This window comes from Onychomys torridus, chromosome 11, assembly GCF_903995425.1.
Source record: "Onychomys torridus chromosome 11, mOncTor1.1, whole genome shotgun sequence".
Lineage (NCBI taxonomy): Eukaryota > Metazoa > Chordata > Mammalia > Rodentia > Cricetidae > Onychomys > Onychomys torridus.
Genome location: NC_050453.1, coordinates 35,798,772 through 35,820,946, shown reverse-complemented (window position 1 = coordinate 35,820,946; position 22,175 = coordinate 35,798,772). Strand labels below are relative to the sequence as shown.

The following is a 22,175-nucleotide window of genomic DNA, read 5'->3' as shown; positions in this document are numbered from 1 at the left end:
TATAGATTAACAGTGGTAGGAGGTCTTGTATGTTTGACTTACTACTCCCAAGAGAGTTGATAAATAGCATAGCAACTAGACTATTTATGGGCAAAGTCTCATGTCTAAGCACCGTGAGAGATGCTGTCTATGTCTGAGTACAGCAGAATTGTCATACACTCAGGGATGAATCACCTATAACTTGAAGATCACCTGTTCTGTAGTGATATGTTTGCTGAATCTGTTGGTGCTCATTGCTTCCCTGAGGAAACAGAGTTCAGCAATGCACTGTTCTAAAACAGAGATTCACCTGACCTTCAGAGGACAGTCTCTTCCCTGAGATCACTACAGCTGCTTTGTTTGTTTACAAGTTCATTTTTCCTTGGAATGGGTTCATACCTTTCATCAAATCCATGAGCAGATATGACTCAATACTGTCCTGGAAGAACTGCCCCTCCATGTCATGCCCAGACATGGCCCCTGACCAGAGCCTGTGCTTGAGATGGACAGGAATCAAAGCACCAGGGTTCTTGTTACTGCAGATTCCATTCCACTCCCCTCTGACTCACTGCAATCAGAAGGTGCTTTCCAGTTTGGCTGGTTCAGCATACCCACTTCTGATTCACAAAACTCGTGGTTACAGATAAGCTTGTAATTCAAAATAGAAACAATCCTTTGGCCCCTGGCTCTCTCCACCATGTAGATGGTGGCTTTAAATTACCACTAGCTTTCTTTCTTTTATGAGTGTGTGTGTGTGTGTGTGTGTGTGTGTGTGTGTGTGTGTGTGTGTGTGTGATGAGTATGTTTTGAGACAGGGTCATGTAATCCAAGCTGGCCTCTGAGCACCTGAGGGTGACCCTGAACTCCTGGATCCTCTTACCAACACTTCCCAACTGCCTGGGGTTACAGGCTTGCACTATAGGCCCAGAACATTAAAATGACATTTTTCTTTCTTTTTTATTTTTTGACAGTATTTCAGAGCTTTAATTGTCTCATCAGAATTCACACACATTAAGACACCTTTCTTTATTTTTTTGTATTGTGTAGATATTTATTTTTAAATATAATAATTTTATTCCTTGGGGGTTTTATAAATAAATTCAATGTATTTTGATAATATTCCTTTCTCAACTCCTCTCAGATCTCTATTTGGCTCCGCTGCCTCCTTCCAACTTCATATCCTCTGCTTTATTTTATAACCCACCATTTTCTAGTGGCATAATGCCACTTTAACATTAAGATATGTGCACCATTCCATGTATGCTTTTAACCAACAATCACAAAGTGCCTTCTGTGTGCTTGCAATGTTCTTCTATTTTCTATCAGAGAAACAGATCACCCTGGTATATGAAAAAAATCAGGTTTCCCCACTGGGTTGGGAACGTACAGAAGGCAGCAGCTACATTGTTTTCTTGTTTTCGGTTTTTAGGAAGCAGTATTTAGCCTATATTTGAAACTAAATAAATACTTGATTTTTAAATCACCAGATTGCAATGAACAACATCAGGGACATATAACAAACAAATCAACTGATTCATCTTAACTCTCAAAATAAAATTCTGCTTTTATCCCCACTCTATAGATAAAGAAACACACTGTGATGTCAAGTTCCTGTCCCAGGATCTTACATTGAAGGATGCATTTGCTTTCAAACAATTTTAATAACATATTTTAATGCTATCTCCTTAGAAGGCTGAATGCTGCACAAGGATCTCACTAGCACAGGCTAGCTGCGTTCCTTGTAGAACTCTATGTAAATGAAAGAGCATGCTATGTATTATTTAGTCCACGGATTCTTTCTCACAAAGATGCTACTTAAAGATGGCTTCCAAAATTGTTTTCTAGCAAAGGGTTTGCTTTTCATTTTACTGTAACAAGGCTCCTTTGAAATCTGCCTTAAGTTCAGTATTTTACTCTTCCTTTGCTCTGTAAATTTTAAACCTCCAGTGGATTCCCTGTCTCCTCCTCCCATTCCACAGGTGAGACCCTTCCCATAGCTCTGGTGAACTGACATTTCCAAATGGAGCGAGCCAGCAACATTACTGACACTAGGAGGGAGTAAAGCTGTACAATCCTTGCCTGTCAGCATGGTTGCAAAGGAAAACCCTTTCTTGGCCAGGATGATAATATTTTTACTTCATGTGGTATTTTTCTCTGAATTGGTTGAAATACTTCAGCCATGGAAACAGTCTCCCCTTCCCTTGCCCAGAGTGAGGAATCATTCAAGAATGTAGAGTTCATGTGTTTCCTTGCCAGTTTAATAACCTCAGAGGTGAGAGCAGACAGATTCAACTTGGATTGGGAAGAGTGAGTTTGGGTGTTTGGGGTTGTACCCAAACACTCTGACAGAACCTGTACTGCAAATCAGCTTCAATAAGAGATGGGGGCTGACATGTGGGGGCAAGAGAAGAAGCACAGTTGAGAGCGAGGTCCTTGGACTGGGCATGCATGAGGGGAGGCTGGGAGCATCCTCGTTTCCTAGGCAACTGTGGTCCCTTCCTAACAGTTCTTTCCTACACTTCTCCTGGTCTTGTGAATTCTCCTTCCATGTGTTTCTTTTGCTTTGGAAAGCAGATGATTTTACGTGGCTGTATCTGTTCCTTTTCTCATTGCTGTGACCAAGCACCTGACAAAGAAAAACCTGAAAGAGAAAGAGTCTGACTCTCAGTTCAGAGCAATGTAGTCTGACATGGCAGGGAAGGTGTGGACATGGGGCCAACACTGTCCATGGCACATACATTGCCAAAGATCAGTAACCAGAGGAATGGGATGCTGCTGCCTTTTTCTTTTCCTCTTTCTCTTCAGTCCCAGCCTCCATCCTATGGGATGGTGTCATTCACATTCAAAGAGTGTCTTTCCCTCAGTCCTTAACTCAGTTAAATTTCTCTGAAAATATGCACACATATATGCAAAGCTGTGCCTCATGAATGCCCTATGTGTTTCTTAATCCAACCTAGTAGACCGCAGAAGTGAACCATTACAACAACCATCTCTTGGGTTTTTGTTTGTTTGTTTTTCAGGTCCTGTACCTCTGTATTGGGTGACACTGTTTAGACCCCACCTTCAGACTGCTTTCAGAGCATTGAACAGGTTCTCTATGGCCCAGTAGTGTGGGGGTGCTTCGATCTGCTGACCATGCTTATGTGTGGACTCACAGTTAATGGCCTGAGTCTTCAGAGTCATGGTAAGGAGCTTGTGTGCCACGGGACTCTTCTGGCCATTTGTTACATTCCAAAGATACCATGATTATATCAGAAAATAAGAATACCTTGGATTAGTTCTAGTTCCGTGAAACTTGGCTTCTTTCTAAGGCCTGTCTAGGGAGGCTGAATCTTAAAACATTCCACCTACTCTACTTGATTCAGTTACTATCGTGGACAAAAATGATTGTTACTTCTCCAACTCCCAGTTTGAGGTAAAACTTTAATCCTCAGTGTGATTATGTTAGGAGGGAGGACATTAGAGGGGTAATTAAGTCATAAGATGTCACCCTCATGATGGGACTAGTACCTTTAGACAAAGCGGCACAAAAGCTTGCCTGCCTTGTCTACATTCTTTTCTATGAGGACACAGCAGAAAGGAGAGCATTTGCACACTGGGAAACATGTTTTCAGAGAAGATATATACCAATGCTGTCATCAAGAACTGGGAGGCATAAATATGCTGGTTATTTGAGCCACTCAGTCTACAGTACTGTTTCTGAAATTCCCAAGACTGAGGCACATTTGTGGCATGATCTGGATCTCCCACTTGTCATAGCTGCCACTGAGTATCTCCTGACTTGGGGATGTCTCAGACTGACCTCTCAGTCTTATAGGATTATTCCTGAAAAAAAAAAATAGCTTTATTCTTAATGGCTCACTTCCTTCAGACAATACATGAAAACCAGGAACCAAGAAACTCTTTTAAGTCATGGTATGAATGAATTTGCATTTCAAGGAATGATGGCAATAGACATTGAACTAAACCATACAGACAGATGCTTCCCAAGACAGACTACAAGGCTTCTTTGAAAGCTTATTCCATTTACCTTTGAATAACACATTCTCAAATCTATCTACTCTGTATTTTTCTCATCCCAGTGGGTTAAAAATGGTAAAGGTGTTGCCTTTTATAGGAAACTCATACTAGTGACCAAGTAGATGACTTTCACAATATCATATAGCAAGAAAGTTACCCACTAAAGCCAGAGTAGATACTGAAGTTTTCAAGATAGAATATAAGACTCTGACCATTAGACAAATGGGTTTCAGATGAAATTTGTAGAGCAACTTATCACAATCAAGTAAGAGTTCTTTTGAAAACCTAGATTATCCAGCCTACTGAACCAAATCTCCTGGCCTAAGACAGCATCTTCCTTCTCTCTCTGCCTTTCCTCTTCGCTTCTGTTCCTTTGTTCCTACAGTGCTTTGGATCAAACTTGGAGCCTTCTGTATGTTAAGCAATTACTCTATCATTGAACTAGATCTCTGATCCTGAACTCTATCTATATTTTAAAAATCTGCCCTTTTTTTTATATTCAAGGAGGTTGGCAAATGCCTACAATTTCTTCTCCTTCCCATGCTAGTAAAAGTAAGCCATAGATTCAGGAAAAAGAGAGTAAGATCATCCACCTAAGAAGCCTGCAGCACTCCCATCTGGTCTCAGCTAAGAATCCAGCTTTCTGGCAAGAGTTGCTAGCTGGATCTTGTTCTCTATCCCTTACTTTGTAAATGACATCAAGAAGAGCTGGGGTTAGGCTAAGGTTTGTATTTATTTTCTTTCTAACTTCTCCAGACAAATTGCCACAATTTCCAAGTTGAAAGGTGCCTCTTCCCAATTCCAGAGCTTGTGGTACCCACCTACTGTTGAAAACCCAGCTGTGCCTTTTCTCCGCCTTACATCCCTGCCAGAAATAAAGAGCTTGTAATCAAAACTTGGCTGCACATTTGATTGATGTTGCTCGAGGCACACACGAGTCTACCCTATTTTTCTATCACCACTGAAGGCTTTTCAAAAGTCATATTTATGTTCCCTTAGAGAAAAAATAAGAGTATGGTTTCTGGGTCCAAGAGAACTGTCATGTCTTTGCCAATTGAGGGCATCTGGTGTCTACAGAGGGAAGCCCCTCAGGAATAATAACGTTAACATTAAAAGGTATTGAGGGGTAAAAAACTAGACATGTGGTCTTTGTACATGCTGTAGACTCTTAATCCTTAGTTCTTGGTTTCCGCGTTTCTGCACGTACTCCCCCTCAGACATCCTCAGCACAATGAATGACATCACCATCTATTTTGGTGCTCCAACTTGAAACACAGGAGACATGATTGGTTACACTCTCTCAATCTTATACTTTCCCCAACCCCATCTGGTCTCACACAATTCATCAGCAAGCCCTGTGAGTTCCTCCTTACAGGTATTCCTGGAGCTTGTCCCAGTACCTCAGCATCTCTGTAACCCCAAAGCTGTTCTTGCACAATGCCAAGCTCTTACTTTCCAGCTAGATGACGTTCCACTTTTCTGTACTCTTTCATACCCGGTCAGCAAGTACTAACTAGAGGAAATTTCCATAAAAATGAATAAATCACATTGTATCATTCCCTGTGTAGAGCATTTCATTTGTTTTTGGCTACAAAACAAAAATATTTAAATTCATTAAAGTCCAAATGCTTCATGTTAGCCTGCAAGGTCCTGTATTACATGACTCCATTTTCTTGGATACCATTCACCACCCCAGTCATGTTTTTAAATGCACCCCCTCTTCTCTAGAATGAGAATTACAAGTACAACACAAGATCATCCCTGCTGTGGGGACTTGGAAGCCATTCTTCCTGCTTGCAGTGCTCTTCATCTACCTGGATCCATCTCTTCCTTCCTATCTAGGAAGAATTTTTATCACCAAGAGAGCTCTCTGTCACCCTAAGAGCCAGTGAGTGTCCTTGATGCCTTCACAGAGCACATGCTCTGTAACTATCTTGCTTTTTTTTCTATTTGTTTATTATTATACTTGCTTCTGTTATGTCTGTTTACTCCTACCTGGGGCTTATTTACCTTGATATCTTCAGTACCCAGCATTATGTCTGGTTCATAGTAGGTGTCAATAGTTTTTTTAAGTGGACGTATGAATAGTTACTTTATAGCTGAGCTGCCATTAGAAATTCTACTGATTTACTTGGTGTCATCACACTGACCAGTGTATTGAGATGACCTGACACTAATGCCCATATTGCAGTACAGAGGTGTCTGTAGTCCTGCAAAGAAGCAGAGAAAGGAACTAATTCCTCACTTGTGTATTTGCCGTTGACCTAGGAAATGCCAGCGAGGAAGGAAAACACCTTGTTTCTATTACAGATAAGTATCCCAGAGTATTAAATGGTTAAGTTTTTTGCATGATACATGCTCAGTTTCCAAACTGAATTACATAAACAGACAATCTCTTCAGAATACTCTGGGCTGCCCATGTCATGGTACCTAGAACAGCAGTATTACAATTACAGTCTGGGAGCTTGTTAGTAATAAAGCCAAAGATATATCCCAGATTGACTCAATAAGAACCTAAAGTTCTCTAAGCTATCCCCCACGCATTTTAAAGATGGAGAAGGGAAGATCTAGGCCACTTTAAGAGACACAATCTTCCATCTCACCCCACTCCAAAGAATATCAGCAGTTTCAAACTCCACACTAGTTTTGATTTTAACAAACTGCAGACCTAGCTTCTCAAGCCAATACCCTAAAAGGGGAGAGGGCAGACTTCAGCTGTGACCAGTCCACAGCTGATCATAGTTACTCTGCACTGTGTAATATCAGACCTCCAGATGTCCTGTCCCAGACAAAAAATAGAATCAGCAGTATCATCCACTTAGATGTGTTGGCTTTGGCAAGTGTTTCTTCTCTGAGTAAGAAACAAACAAAAGTGTCACTTATAAAATACTCCCAGGTAAAGTGGAGCCTCTGTCCGGATGTGTATGAACTGTTTATCCAGTGTCAGTCCTGACTCTGTGCTTCTGTCTTTGGATACTCTGCTGTTAATAGCTTAGGTTCCCAGCTGGTAGGTACAGGAACACCCTCTCCCCGGGCCTGAGCTCTTCAGACTCATAGTTACTTCTCCATCCTTTCTCACTAGCTCACCCACAACATTTCTAATTTTTGAGTTCAATGGTACTTAATCTCTCTTGTTATGTTTCTGGCCCACTTTGTTACATTTGATGGAATTTTTCATATAGAACATGCTTGGGTCACTTCCCAAAGCCTGAGATGTCTCATGCAATTTAAATCTAAGTGCACACAAGTATTACAGTTATTCATATTCCTAATATCTCTTCCATTGGTGTATGTTTAAAGAACTAGAAATCACACTGAGAGCAAGGATTATTGGAACCTAAAACATGGAAACATCTAGTAGGAACTCTGGTCTTTACCATTTTTGCATCATCTACCTGTATGTTCATTTCCACATTCATTGAACAATTATTTATTAAGCATCAAATATATATATAATATTTTAATATAAAGATATATATATATATATATATATATATATATATATATATATGTTACAACATCGGGTCTCACAGCTTGGAAGACAAATATAAGTATGATATTAATGCCAGAATACTAATTTATAGAAGCTCTGTCTTGCTCACTGTTCTATTGCTGTGAAGAGACCATGACCAAGGCAACTCTTACAAAAAGAATCATTTAGTTGGGGACTGGCTTACAGTTTCAGAGGCTGAGTCCATTATCATCATGGTAGGGAGCATGGTAGCATACAGAGAGGCATTGGAGCAGTATCTGAGACCTTCACATTCTGGTCCACAGGCAGAGAGAGACAGAGACAGAGAGAGACAGACAGAGACAGAGACAGCAACAGACAGACAGACAAACTAGACCTTGTATGGGCTTTTGTAACCTCAAAGCCTACCCCTAGTGACACACTTCCTCCAACAAGGCCACACCTCCAAATCCTTCAACTCCTATAAAAGAGTTCCACTCTCTAGTATATAAGCATTCAAATATATGGGCCTATGGATGCCATTCTTACTCAAATTTATTCAAACTATCAGTCCTAAGAGGGAGCTACCAGGAGATATATACCAGGAGAAGTACATAAGGAAAGGAATGCTTTGATGTAGATTTGTTTGGTCAAGAAAGAGAAGGATAGGTAGACTAAAGAAACATGCATGTAAGACCTAAGAAGTGTTGAAGGAGAGAATCTACCATCATTAATTTACAAAACCAGCATAATCCCTAACAACAATATATAAACAGGTAAGTGCAGTCTTCACCCATCATCAAGGAAACTTCCTTTGCAACAAATAGAGACTACTACAGAAAACCACAACCAACAGAAATACAGAGTTGTATGCCCACTATTCCACCTCTGCTAATACCAGAAGCTACACTCATGAAGTCTCACCAGCATGACTGCTCAAATGTGAGCTGAACAATAAGAACATGCCAAATGGGACAGAAAGAGGCTCATGAGGCATCGACTCTACAAAAAGAACTCTAAGCAATGGAGGAATGCTGGGAATGGGAAAGGTGGCCTTCCCCAGGGAAGAGCAAAGAGCACATCAATTAGTTGCCCAGTGCCAGTCAGCCCTGAATACATCTACAGGTAGTCCTATAGGGACTGATCCAGTTCTATTCAGGAGTGTGTGTGTGTGTGTGTGTGTGTGTGTGTGTGTGTGTGCGCGTGTGTGCATATGTGCAATAACAATTAGTGAAAAAAGAAGCCATCCATTTGAAAAAGATTAGTGAGGAGTATATAGGAGTATTTGGAGGAAAGAAAGGGAAGGAAGAAATGTAATTAAATTATCTCAAAGTAAAAATTCCGAGGTATAAAAAATGAATAGCCAGTGATTTGGGCTAGTCATAAGAGAAGTATGAAGTATCCCCCGTCTCTCTCTCCATCCATCCATATATACACACATAAATACACATAGATATAGATAAGTACGTATCTTTCTCTTTCCCTCCTGTTCTAGTGAGGAGTCTGATAATGGGGAAAGCCTGGTGTGAATCCAAGAAGACATTTCTTTTTCAGAAAAGATAAAGAAACTGCATATACTCATTTTAGAACACAGTTTATCTCCTTTGTTACAAATTATGTTCCCATCTTTAAAAGTTTCAGCATAAACTATTCTTTAGACTTTTCCCAGTATCTTCATAGCCCTGCTTTTGTTAGTCTGTCTGTCCAACTGCAGACAGGAGTGACAGCAAGTACTCACAGTAAGTAAGGACTTTCAGTCTTTCAATACATGCCCACACTTTTGTCTGGGGCTTCCCCTAATGAACCACTTTCTGTCACTGTTGCTGTTTCAGAAAGCAAAGGGCTTTCTACAGTCCCTTGTCTAGAAGCCAGGGCAACAATAAGATCTGAGTTACTAATGTGTAACTAGAGCATCTGGGAAGCCATAGGTACCTGTGGATTGGAAAGTGTACAGAAAAGCCTATGCATGCCATTCTCCTGGAGTATTGTACCTTGATATGGATGAGAGGAGTGAGCTAGTTAACACTTTCTGTGTCGATTTTTCCACGTGAAAAGCAAGAGTTGGAATGCATTGAGACAGGAGACTTTCTGAATAGAACAGCAAAAGCACAGGCACGAGGACCACCAATTAATAAATGGGACCTCATGAAACTCAAAAGCTTCTGTAGGGCAAAGGACATCGATGTTAGATGCAGCCTATAGAATGGGAAAAGATTTACACCAACTCCACATCCAACACAGGGCTAATATCAAAAATATATAACAAAGAAATAAAAAAAACTCTAGACATCAACAAACCAAATAATCCAATTCTTAAAATGGGGTATAGATTTAAACAGAGAATTCTCAACAGAGGAATTTCAAATGGCTGAGAAACACTAAAGAAATGTTCAATATCCTTAGCCATTAGGGAAATGTAAATCAAAATGACTTTGAGATTCCACCTGACACCTGTCAGAATGGCTAATATCAAAAACTCAAGTGACAGCTTATACTGGTGAGGATGTGGAGCAAAGGGAACACTCCTCCTTTGCTGGTGGAAGTGTAAACTTGTACAGCCACTTTGAAAATCAGTGTAGAGTTTTCTCAGAAAACTAGGACTCAATCTACCTCAAGACCCAGCTATACCACTCATGGGCATATACCCAAAGGATGCTAAATTCTACCAAAGGACACTTGCTCAACTATGTTCATAGCAGCTTTATTTGTAATAGCCAGAAACTGGAATCAACCTAGATGTCCCTCAACCAAAGAATGGATAAATAAAATGTGATATATTTAGATAATTACTCAGATGTTTAAAAAAAAGAGACATCATGAAATTTGAAGGCAAATGGATGGAACTAGAAAAAAAGCATCCCAAGTGAGGTAACCCAGTCTCAGAAAGACAAACATGGTATGTACTCACTTGTAAGTAGATATTAGCAGTTAAGTAAAGGATAGTCATGCTGCAATCCACAGATCCAGAGAGGCTAAATAACAAGGACAGCCCAAGGGGGGACTCATGGATCTCCCTGGGAAGGGGAAATAGAATTTATTTGCACGTGGACTGGGGCATGTGGGGATGGAAACAGGAGGGATGGGGGTAGAGGGAGAGAACACTGGGAGAGATAACTATAATGGGGAATCTTTGGGGGACAATGTGGAAACCTAGTGCAATGGAAACTCCCTAGAACTATGAGGGTGACCCTAGCGAAGACTCCTAGTAATGGAGGATACGGAGACTGAACCTGACATCTTCTGTAACCAGGCAGCTTCCAGTTTAGGGATTAGGACATCAACCCAGCCACAAAACCTACAATTTGTCCTGTCTGTGAGATGTGCTGGGTTAATAGTGGCACAGAATTTGTAGGAGTGGCCAACCAATGACTGATTCAACTTGAGGCCCATGCTATGAGAGGGAGCCCATGACTGACCATTACATGGATGGCCAGGAACCAAAGGCTGGATAGCCCAGAGACCTAGGATAGAACCAAACATGACTGGCAAAAAAAAGGCAATGAAATGATTATTAATGATATTTTACTATTCTCATAGACTAGAGCCTAGCCCAATCATCATCAGAGAGGCTTTATCCAGAAACTGATGGGAACAGATGCAGAGACCGACAACGAAACATTAGGCATAACCAAGGAAAAGGGGAGGAATGATTAGAGAAACCAGAAGGGTCAAAAACACCCTAAAAACATGGCTCACAGAATCAACTAAGCAGGAGTCCTAGGGGCTCACAAAGCCTAAAGAGACAATCAGAGATCAGTGGGGCTGGGCTAGCTCCTCTGTTTATACATTATGGTTATGTAGATGGATTTTCTTGTGGGACTCCTAAGAGTGTGAATGGGGTTGTCTCTGACTCTTTTGATTGCTCTTGGGAACCCTTTCCTCCTACTGGGTTGCCTCATCCAGCCGTGATATGAGGGTATGTGCTTAGTCTTATTGTAACTTGATATGCCATATTCAATTAATATCCCTGGGAGGCCTGCTCTATTCTGAAGGGAAACAGAGGGGAAGTGGACCTGAGGGAGAGGAGAGATGGGGGAAGGTACTGGGAGGAGTAGAGGGAGGTGAAAATGGTGGCGATGTAATATATGAGAGAAGAATTTTTTTAAAAAAAAGAGCAAGAGTGGGACAATTCAGACACAGTGACCTCCAAGACATATGTGTAGTGACTGCACTGGATGATCATTACCATTAAGTGTGACAGAACAGCTCAAAGCAGCCTGTAGAAGCAGATGACTAGCATTAAAACTGAGGCGTTGGCTCTTAATAAGCCTCTGACTTGAAATAAATCACTTTGCCTCTCTTGTTCTCAGTTTTCATATTTGAAAAAAAAATGGAGAAGATCACACATTTCTCCCATTATTATAAGAAACCATGTAACACAATGAATAGTATCTGCTCACTAAGAGGCCGAAATGGCTAGTAAGTACTGATGACCTAAGTGTGTGTATATGTGTGAGATGTTAACATTCCACTAAGTCAGTACTCTAACTCGACTTAATTCTTCATATTACTGACCCACCCAGAATCCCCCAGGGGAGTATTCATGAATCAGTCTGGCCTGCCCTGACCCCATTGTTAAAGAACAAGGCAAGGTCACTACCAAAATGCTCACCCACCCAAAAGTTACTGGAGCCAGCAATGCAGTCAGGATGAGCCAAAGGCAGATGAGAAACAACACTGTGGTATGAAGTCGCATGTTGCTCAAAGTCCTTCTGCTTTATCCATTAAAAGCAAGCATTGTTTACACTTAATTTTTTTTCCAATTAATACAGAAATTGGCAGTTGACATAGAGTAGCAAATTTTACAGTAAGATGCTCCACTCTTTGGGACTGAAGGTCACAGGGACATTTATGAGTCCAGCAAGTGGTGTTCTAAGTAAAGGCTCAAGAACCCACTGCCAGCCCTGTAAAGCCTGAAGTAGGTGTTGGCCTGTGCCCAGGTGAGTATTTGAGTGGCCAAAGCTTGCAGAGACTCAGTCATTTTGAAGCCAAAAGAAGCTGTAATAAATTAGTTTAAGGCTCTCATGATACAACAATGGCAAGAGAATTGAGGACTCCAAGGATAAACTTTGAATGTATTTACTATAAACACTAATTATAAAGCCAGACAGAGTCTTAATGGAAGGAAAACAAATATCTATGTCTTACAGATGCATGAGTATACAGAGAGATTACAGTGCTGTTCTTACTTGGGTTACAGATAGTATAATACACATAGTTATAACCTAGTCACTTGTATATGCAATATTATGACATAGTGTTTATATGTCAGATAGATTACTGTTTTGAAAAGTTATAAATTCAGTATATTTCAGGAATTTTAATATTGTTTCACTTCACATTGGCAGTTCATTAGTCAAGTCTTCCTACCACATCCCATGGTAGAATAAAATCAGTTGAAACTCAAGCTATTGTTCAAAAAGATGTAGAGAGTCAAATGAAAATCAAGGTAAGACCTCCATGAGAGTGGGGAGAGTGTATGTTTTTAGTTCAACAAACTTTGTTTTGGTGTGCATTTCTTTTATAGATAGGAAATGTAGCTTTCCTTCATCTGGCTACTGAAGAACTGTCCCTTGAATGCCATTTCCAATTTTTATCATCTCTAGGTTGTTTTTCAGGGATATAGAAACTACATAAGGAAGAGAATGGTCATTGATTTAAAAAAACTATATCTGAGAATATTCATTGTTAAAAATAGCATTCCCATTTTACACAACAGCAGGGTATCTTACTCAGCAAGAGTTACTGTGTTAGGGGAAACCAGGATGTTGGTGGTAGCAGTGATGATGATGATGATGATAGGAGGTAGAAATAATGGCGGCAGTGAAGATGATGGCCATGATGGGGGTCACAGCAGTGACAATGGTGGTAGTGGTACTGGTGGTGGTAGTGGTTATAATGGTGGCAATGGTTGATTCAGTGGAGACAGGGCTGATAGTGAAGCTGGTGGTAGTAGTGATGATGAGTACAAATAGCAAAAGGCATGGCTGAGCCAAGAAAATATAACCAGAAATTGTGTTCAGTTTTTTATGTTTAATCATTTAATCTTTACAAGACTTTCCAGCGCTCCTATTCAATGTTATCTTGTGAATTAGAATGGGGATAGTTCATTCGAACAATAGTAGAGTGGTAATGTGTCCAAGTTAAAAAACCAATAAGCAAACAGAGTTGCCATTCAAGATCAAGTTTCACTATGCCCACACCCTAAACCACAAGATAAAACTTGACTACACAAATATCTTTTAGTCTTTTCGACTCAATTATCTTCTGTAACACTTTTAGGGTTCTCACAAGTCTATAAATCTAAAGAGAGAAAAATTCCAGTATTCTGTATTCAAATGATATCTACATCCAGTCCTGTGAATTGTAAATGAAGAATGATTAACCAAACCCAGTTAACAATGACTAGAAACATTGGTTGTTCATTCAGACTAAGTTTGTTGGGAATTACTGTAAGATTCCCCAAAATATTTTCTACTAAATCCATGCAGCACAGTACTTGTGTTTTTAATAAACCTTGACATTTTGGTGTTAACAAATTATACATCACTTTTCAATGGTAGTATACCAAAGTCTTAGCCCTTTATATCTGTTCCATTGATAACAGGAAATAGTATGCAAACTTTTAGCACTAGAAATCATTTAAAAGTTTATTTTACAAATGTGGAAAAAGAGACCAGAAAAATGAAATTCTTTATTCATGATCAAAAATATTATTAGTCCAGAGTATAACCTTTGGTGTTAAGATGACTTTAACCACAATATGGCCATTTATTGGCCAGATGATCAAAGGTAACACCTAACTTCTAGTATGTTTCCTTTTGTAATGGGAGGTAGTAATATACAACATGCACATATAATAGATAATAATATATAATATTATATATATAATGTATATATATGTATCAATTTATATACTACTTTAACACAAGACATTTGTTCTAGAATTTCATTAATAGTAAAATATATTATTGTCATGAGAAATACATGGAGTGAAGTAGCCAAAATTCTTAGTGCTCATAGCATATATCAAGGAATCATTATCACCTCCATGGTTCTCATCCAAACAACAGAAGAATACTCTGGACTTCAGCTGTTTCATTTTCTGCTATACAAACCATTTTTTTTTTATAAAGAGAAGTGTCAAATATGTACTTAATGTCCACGCCTCCACCCCCACCCCAGGCTCTTCCCACAAGTCAAATTAGACAAAGCACAATTGAAGGTGTTCACTATCACCCAATGAAAGCAATCACAATGTGAAGCCTGCAGTCTTGATCGTCAGTTTATAGAAGATTTTGTGTGTGTGTACTTTGGAAAAGTTGATGTCATGAGAAGTACTCGCATAGGATGGCTATTTACAATTTCTTTGAAAACACTTGACTTCTGTACTACTTTATGGATGGTATATTGATGAATGACTTATAAGAGAGACTATAAAGCAAAGTCATAAGGCAAGAATAATTTAGATTTAAATTAATTAGGGCCCCTAATGAGGTTAACCTTCACACATAAAGACAACATGTAATGAGAAAAAAGCACCCATGGGAGTAAAAGAGAATGGTGAATATAATATGGTCTTTGGGTAAAATATAACTCAACACATTTATTTTAGCTTTCTTGGAAGTCAAGTTAACGAAATAGCAGAGTATTGATTAATGGTGTTATGTAGGTGGAAGAAATGCTTAGACACAGATGAAAAGAGATTCAAGTTGTGTGGATTATTCAAACGGGCGATAAGTCCTAAAACTTTGTAATCATCACTGGTTTATGGGGTTCCAATTCTGTTTGTATTTTCTCTATTATCTTTAAAAATAAATAATATACAAAACTATATGCAAAAATATGCCATGTAAATAAACAATACACTATTACTTTTAAATACAGGTTGTTTATCTACTTATTTGTTGCCAAAATTCCAGTGTGCATATTGTCCTAACAAGGGCAAAGTTTCTCCTAGATCAGTGCATGATGAACAGCAAAGGAACTCAAGGAAATTTTCAAGACACTAGTGCCTGGATCACACCCCCAGAAATTCTGGTACATAGATGTGCCTTGACTTAAGTGGGGGCAAATCTTAATAAACTCATTGTACATACTGTAGGTCAAAAGTCATATAACATACCATTGTTAATAATATGCTGTTGGTTGATTGACTAGCTAGCACAAAACACTGCAGAGTCCTAAGTACTGTGCAGGCTTCAGGGTCCACCAGCATCACAGGGCAGAGAGATGTGCAGATTTTTAAATGATTTATTATAGGCTCTCCTTTGTGTAGTTTGGAATCAGGGATGTAGATGGGATACTCCAGTGGCTGCATCCCCGGATATTTGGCTTGTGGCAAATTTATAGGCATTAAGGGAAGAGTTTGTAGTAGCAGGTATGGGTCTGGGAATCATCAACATGTGACCTCAATCAAGGCTATGGACTGAAAAACTTCAACCCTGACAAGTATGCAGACCAAGAAAGAAAATAGGGCACTGGAGAGATGGCTAGGTGGTTAAGAACACTTATTGTTCTTGCAGAGGACACTGATTTGGTTCCCTGCACCCACACTGGGTGATTCACATTCTACTGTAACTCCAAATCTAGGGAATCTGAGTCCGTTCTGACTTCTGTCCCAGTAGTGACTGCATGCAAGTGGTACACATAAACTCATGCAGCCTCTCACACATACACATAAATAAAAATAAATAAACAACTCTTCCTTTGAAAGAAAAAAAGAGAACTCAGCGAAAAATGGCCATTGGAGAATCATGCAGAGGGAAGAAAGTGGGGAAGGAAATTGAGAAGAGGCAGAAAGAAAAAGAAAAAGTGGGGCAGGAGGTCAAAGAGCTGACGAGAAGGGGTTTCAGGGAGCAGTGTGTCTACAGTGTCTTACCATGAAGTCTGTTGGATCCTTAGAAATGTTTAATATGTTTTCTTTGTTGCTTTTATTGTTATTTTTTTAAATTTTAGCTTCTTGTCTTATTTTTCTTTGCTTTTCATAGAACTAATGTAACATAGCTCAGGCTGCCCTTGAACTTGCTATGTAGCTAAGGATGGCTTTGAACTCCTGATCATCTGGTCTTCACCTGCCAAGTACTGGAGATTTCAAGAGTATGTTATTATCCATGGCTTTTGATTCTGTCTTTAAGGTGTCACTCCCTGGGTATAGTGCCTGGGTCTTTATTATTAAATAAAGAGGCACAGAGCAAGCAGAGTGGGATAAACCTACAGCAGTGAGTTCAGAAGGCAAAGTCAGCACTTACGCTTCATTTCTCTTGCAACAACAAATCTCAGAAAATCCAGAAGGGAATACATTCAGCTGAAATTTTTATAGCTGTTTTCCTTCTTAAAAAAATAAATAAAAAAAACAGCCTAGCACTTGGGAGATTGATTTGAGGCAAGAGGATTGCTCTGAGTTCAAAGCAAGCCTTGGCTACAGAGTGAGACCCTGTCTCAAAAACCCCAAGTAAAATAAATAAATAAGAAGAAATATGAAGCAACACCTTGCATAGCACATGCATTGAACTTCATGAGTTATAGAACACTTTCAATATACTGTCCAACTTTTATAACTCAAACAATCAGAGAAATGATAACTCCCCTTCCCACTGTGAATACAAAACTGAAGACATGTGGATATATGGACTAGATTGCTCATCACCATGCCAACAGTTTGCAAATCTCAGCCCTCAAGTAGCTATGCCCCCGCCCTCACCCCACCCCCCCCCCACACACATACACACGCATACAACTCGGTAAAATCAATCTGTGCTTGTTTGCCTGGAACTGCCTCCCCTGCCTGCTTTTCTCAGTTCCTTCCCTTCTGAAGAGTATGTCCTAAGAAGAATTTTAGGGCCCCATCTGTCCAGCTTTGGGCTTCTTCCACACAAGTGAAAACAGGGCAGACAAAGTTCACTGGGTAAACACAAGAGGCAAGCGACAGAGATTTATGCTCAGCTTGCAAACTTCTGATTACCAATTCGTCACCTGCTCTATAAACAGGTGTAAACGAAGATTTAATCAGTTTACACAGCATGGTAAATAATTTAATCTCTCCTGAGCACAGTGCTTGCAAACCTAAATGTTCAAGACCAAACTGATGGTGACAGTCTTATACAAGTGTCCAGTTTCTTAGCCAGAAAAAAACTGCTCCCACAAATGGCTCTCAGTGCCCCTGCTCAGGGACAGGAATGTGAGAGGGGGGCCCAAACCCAGAATCCCCAGTGGAAACCTCATTTTCCCAACATAAAGCTTTAGCTACAAGCTCAGAGAGATGACTGTTGCCCCTCTACCCTTAGCTCTCCCATCCTAAATGCTCTGTTCTTCCTTCTCCACCCTTCATGTCTGTCATCTCTCCACCTGTCACTCATCCTTGAGCACTTTGCCCCACCTCTCTCCTGCCACCCTCCAGTAAGTTCATGGAAGAAAGTGCAGAATGATGAAAATGACAATGGAGAGAGCTAAAGGTGCTGCATTCTGTTTTAAAAAAAATAGCTTGTTAAGTCTTGTTTAATGCATACTCATTCAATAAGCCCCTTCATCAGTTCTATCAGGTGGCTGTTTATTATTATCCCATTTTCCAGTAAAGAAAACTGAGGCAGGGAAAGAACTCTTCCACATACTACACATGTAATAAACACCCCAGGGCTCAGGCACATCTCCATGAGCTTCAGTTTGAGTTATACTAAAAAAATTGTGCTAGCATTGAGCCAGACTCAGACAACCTAAATAATATTTAGGAGGTTCATCATTTTAATTCTAAGGAAAATGACAATTATACCAGTTTCCCCCCAAATGCACCTGCATGAGACTATAGAGTCTCTCATGGAAAACAATGCCTTTATAGGAAGCACCTGGACTCCTGTCTATCATTACTGAGGAGTGTGTCTGTGCAGGTAAAGAGAAGTTATACAGAAAAGCAAACACAATGAACAGCGGGCATCCTAGGAAGAAATGATCTGAAATTTGCCATTAGGGAATAGGAGCATGGTGCAAGGTAAGGAAACCATGAGACCAAATACATGAACACTTACTTCCTGCCTTGACTCCCTGTGCTCTCCATCACATAGTAGCCTGGTTTGCATTCATACTTGCAGATGGTGCCCACGTCATGGCTGCCTTCTAGGCAATGTGGCAGGAGCAAATTTGCATTTGGAATAACTGGAGGAGCATCACATTCCAACTTGCAGTAGACTTCAGGGAGAGACCAAAGTCCATCTTCAAGACAAGTCAGCCATGGGCTCAGTCCTGACTCCAGGAAAGAGAATCACATGATGCTCAGAAAAGAGAGCACACAAAGAATAAAAACCTAGGCAACAAATAAATATATTGGCTCTCTTCAAGTCCCATTATTCTTTGTTGAGCAGTGTCTCTAAAATCTCCCATCAAATACTGATCCTGTATGTTCTTACTCTACAGATCTTGGTGAGGTCTCACCTACCATAACATCACATAAAGATTCCCTAGTCTTAATGAAAGAAGAGCTACCAATCAAATCATTGCCTCTCTTTCTATCTACAAGTAGCAAATATACAACAATAATAGTAATATGGGTTGTATTAAAATAATGACAGTTGACACTTTAATGGTGATTATATACCAGGTACTATTTATTCTAAGTTTCTGCTTGTGCAAACACATGTAAATTCCAAGCAGCAAACAACTGATCAAACAGATTCCGGCTAGCCTCTATCAGGCAGATAAGAAAATGGAGTCTGTCCAAAAGCAGAGTCTGTATTTGAGATAGGTGGTTTGGATATAGAGTTCTGAGCTTTAATACCATACCACATGACTCTCTGTAATCTGGTTTCTCCCAATGTAAACTAGGACTGCCAGCATTAATATCACTAGCCTGCCAACCTACTAAACCATATCACAGAGTAAGACTGAGGGATCTGCATAGGCAATGAGTCATTGTGTGACATACTGAAGGCTGAGAAGTATAGATAAAGAGCAAGGTGTGGTAGTCAGTTAGAGCCAGGTCCAGCACCTCTTCATCTCAAATAGCCCACACAGCCAGGGACACATTACGTAACTGTACTCTCCTAATTTACAAAATAAAACAAAACATATCTAATGCAGAATGTCTATGCATATTAAAACTTAATAACATGCACCTCAGTTGTTAATATTATCAGGACAATTGTGTTAATTGGCTTTATTCTGAGAATGCATATAAAAACAAGAAACAAAGACTAAGTTTCATTCATTATTAATGACACCTTAATCCAAGACATCTCTACGCATGTTTCAGGAACAAAAAAATAGTGATATGTGAGGGGATTTTGTGTTGTTAGAAGAGGGTATCAGAAAACAGCAATTTTGAAGCATATATGGGTGAAAAATAACACAAAAGTACCTCTAAGAGTGAAGGGATGAAGGGAGCTCACATTCAGTTCCCCCATTGGCCATACAATACCTTGGAGCTTGGCTGGCGGGACACATGAGATGGAGCAGCGTTTCAGAAAGTCAGTACCCTCCAAGCAGGAGAAGTTTGCATAATTCACCAAGGACGAGTCAGGAACACTACAGTCAAGGCGGGTGCAGCTCACATCCTTGTCCCAGTGGCCAGAGGAGCAAGTGAGGAGAAACCCTTTCTAGAAACAGAGAATGTACTTCTGTCAAAGCCATCTATAATATCTATCATATTTGCTTCCTGACTTTGGTAGCATCTCAGTGGTCTTTTGTGCAACCATTCTGCCTTTGTCCTATCCTATGATGCACTGCTTGGGAAGGATGCTGATAGAGGGAGGCTGTGTGTACCAGGGAGGCACTAGGACACTGCTCTTCCAAGCCATGCCTTCAGGCTGCTCTTTTCTTGCTCTGACCCGTCTATTTTCAGTCTCTCTCTAACCTGCTCTGGGCCCAGGATCTCAAGCCTCCTACTGGTGCTTGAATGTCTACTTTAGGACCTGGGGACAGACTGGAGAGGACCAGAGAAAAGGAAGTCCTGGGTGCGTATTCTCTCTGTTCCCTCCTGAAGGGATGACTGCAGACTGACTCATCCAGTGACATCTACCTTGTTCTGATCTTAGATCCCATAGGATCTGCTGTTCCACAGAGCCAACCTTTCAGGCTTAAAGGGGAGAACAGATTCTCATCACTCTGGGCTATTGTACATCGAGCAGCAATTCTTTAGATGCTGCCTACATCTTTTTAAGAAGTCTGCTTATAAACTTCTCAAATTACCTACTTTGGAGCAAGGTGCTATGAATTCAATACTAGATTAGGCTAGAGAGTGAGGTCCTCTCTCAAAAAACTCAAAGTAAAATAAATAAGAAATAAGAGGTAACACCTAGCATAGTATTCGTATTGAATTTTGTAACTGCTAAAATACTTTCTGTATACTGTTTAGCTTTCATACTCAAAACAATCCTTTCCATTTTGGATACAAACACTAAGACACATGGATGTTGACTAGATTTCTCATTACCATGCAAATAAGTTACATGGTATCTACTTCCTACTGGCACCCTTATTAATAAACATATTGATAATGCTACTAAAAATAACTACCCGTGTCAAGAATGATGAATAAAAACAGGAGCTTCTAGCCAACCTGTGGTAAATGGGAGTGAGTCTAGCCATGTCCCTAAACTTGCCACTTCAGTCGGCAGGTCTAGAGTATATTGCCATTAAATAAATGAGAAAAAAATGCATGGAGTACCCAGAAGGGCCTGGTCCTGCACTAACCTAGATGATTTCCAGGGGCTAAAAGTTTATGAGTGGAGCAAATCACCAAATCAGTGGCTAAGAAAACAAAAGGGAAAAAAATCAAGTTGGAAGGTGCCAGCAATTTATTTTAATTTGGTCTAATATAGTCCAACAGCCTTCTCTAATGGTTAGAGAGAATACAACATAAAGAATATAAATTAGAAATAAGAGAAATCAAAAAACATTCCAGAAGAAAGCAATAACTCTGAGGAACGAAAGCCTATCATCAGGCATGAGTGGCGAGGTTAACACCCAAGGAGCCAGGAAGAGGGACTGCCATCTTCATGCAGAAAGAGCTTGACATGGCTACAGGACCTGAAAGGTCATCAGGACTTTTGAGCAGCTCAGGGGAGATGGGAGAAGGAGGCATCCAGCCAGGTATGAGATGAGCTGCACTTACTGACTGTGAAACTCCTGGCTTATTTGAGGAAAACAAGCATCTGGCCATGGGGATAAAGATCAAAGACAGACAGAAGAGTCTATGATGAAACTGCAGACATCACATCAGGTGACCACACTGGCACACAAGCCAAAGGTCCAATAACCACTGAAGGCACCTATCACCCCTGACACTACATCTTAGCATAGTGCTTTTCTCTGCTTTCCAGTGTGTCCCTGTTGCCAGCCAGAAGGATCCAAGTCAAAGCCAGACACATTTTTCTATTTAGCTTCAGTTCTCATGTCAACAGAAAGCAAATATCCCCACTGTCTTGTGATCATGAGCTGGGATTGTACAATTTCCTGCATGGGGCCAGAGTCGGGTGACAGTGGCTGGTCAGCTGCAGGGCACCATTGCTTACTCCACCATGTGTTTGGCAAATGTGATTCCCCCATCCTCCTTCTAACCAGGTTCTTCTCACACTTAGCACAGTTGGGAGGTCTGGTTCAAACTGCAGCAAACCACTAATCATTTAAAGACTGTCTTTAAACTCCATGTGTAATGCCTGGTTTTTCTCTTGACTTTTTGGGTTATTGACTATTTTGTTTTAAATTTGCATGACAAACAAGTTAAAAATAATCCCTT

The 22,175-nt window shown here is 40.1% G+C and overlaps 1 protein-coding gene across 1 annotated transcript in view; it reads right to left on the bottom strand.

Annotated features, from left to right (window-relative positions):
* The window catches only part of Pappa2 (pappalysin 2), a 237,787-nt gene that overhangs the window by 56,227 nt on the left and 159,385 nt on the right, over positions 1 to 22,175 (bottom strand). The window contains exons 15-16 of the mRNA XM_036202723.1: positions 19,857 to 20,034; positions 18,472 to 18,685 (exon numbers count right to left, since the gene is read on the bottom strand). Of these exons, the coding sequence (XP_036058616.1) occupies positions 18,472 to 18,685; positions 19,857 to 20,034 (392 nt within the window). The remainder of the gene's footprint in view (positions 1 to 18,471; positions 18,686 to 19,856; positions 20,035 to 22,175) is intronic.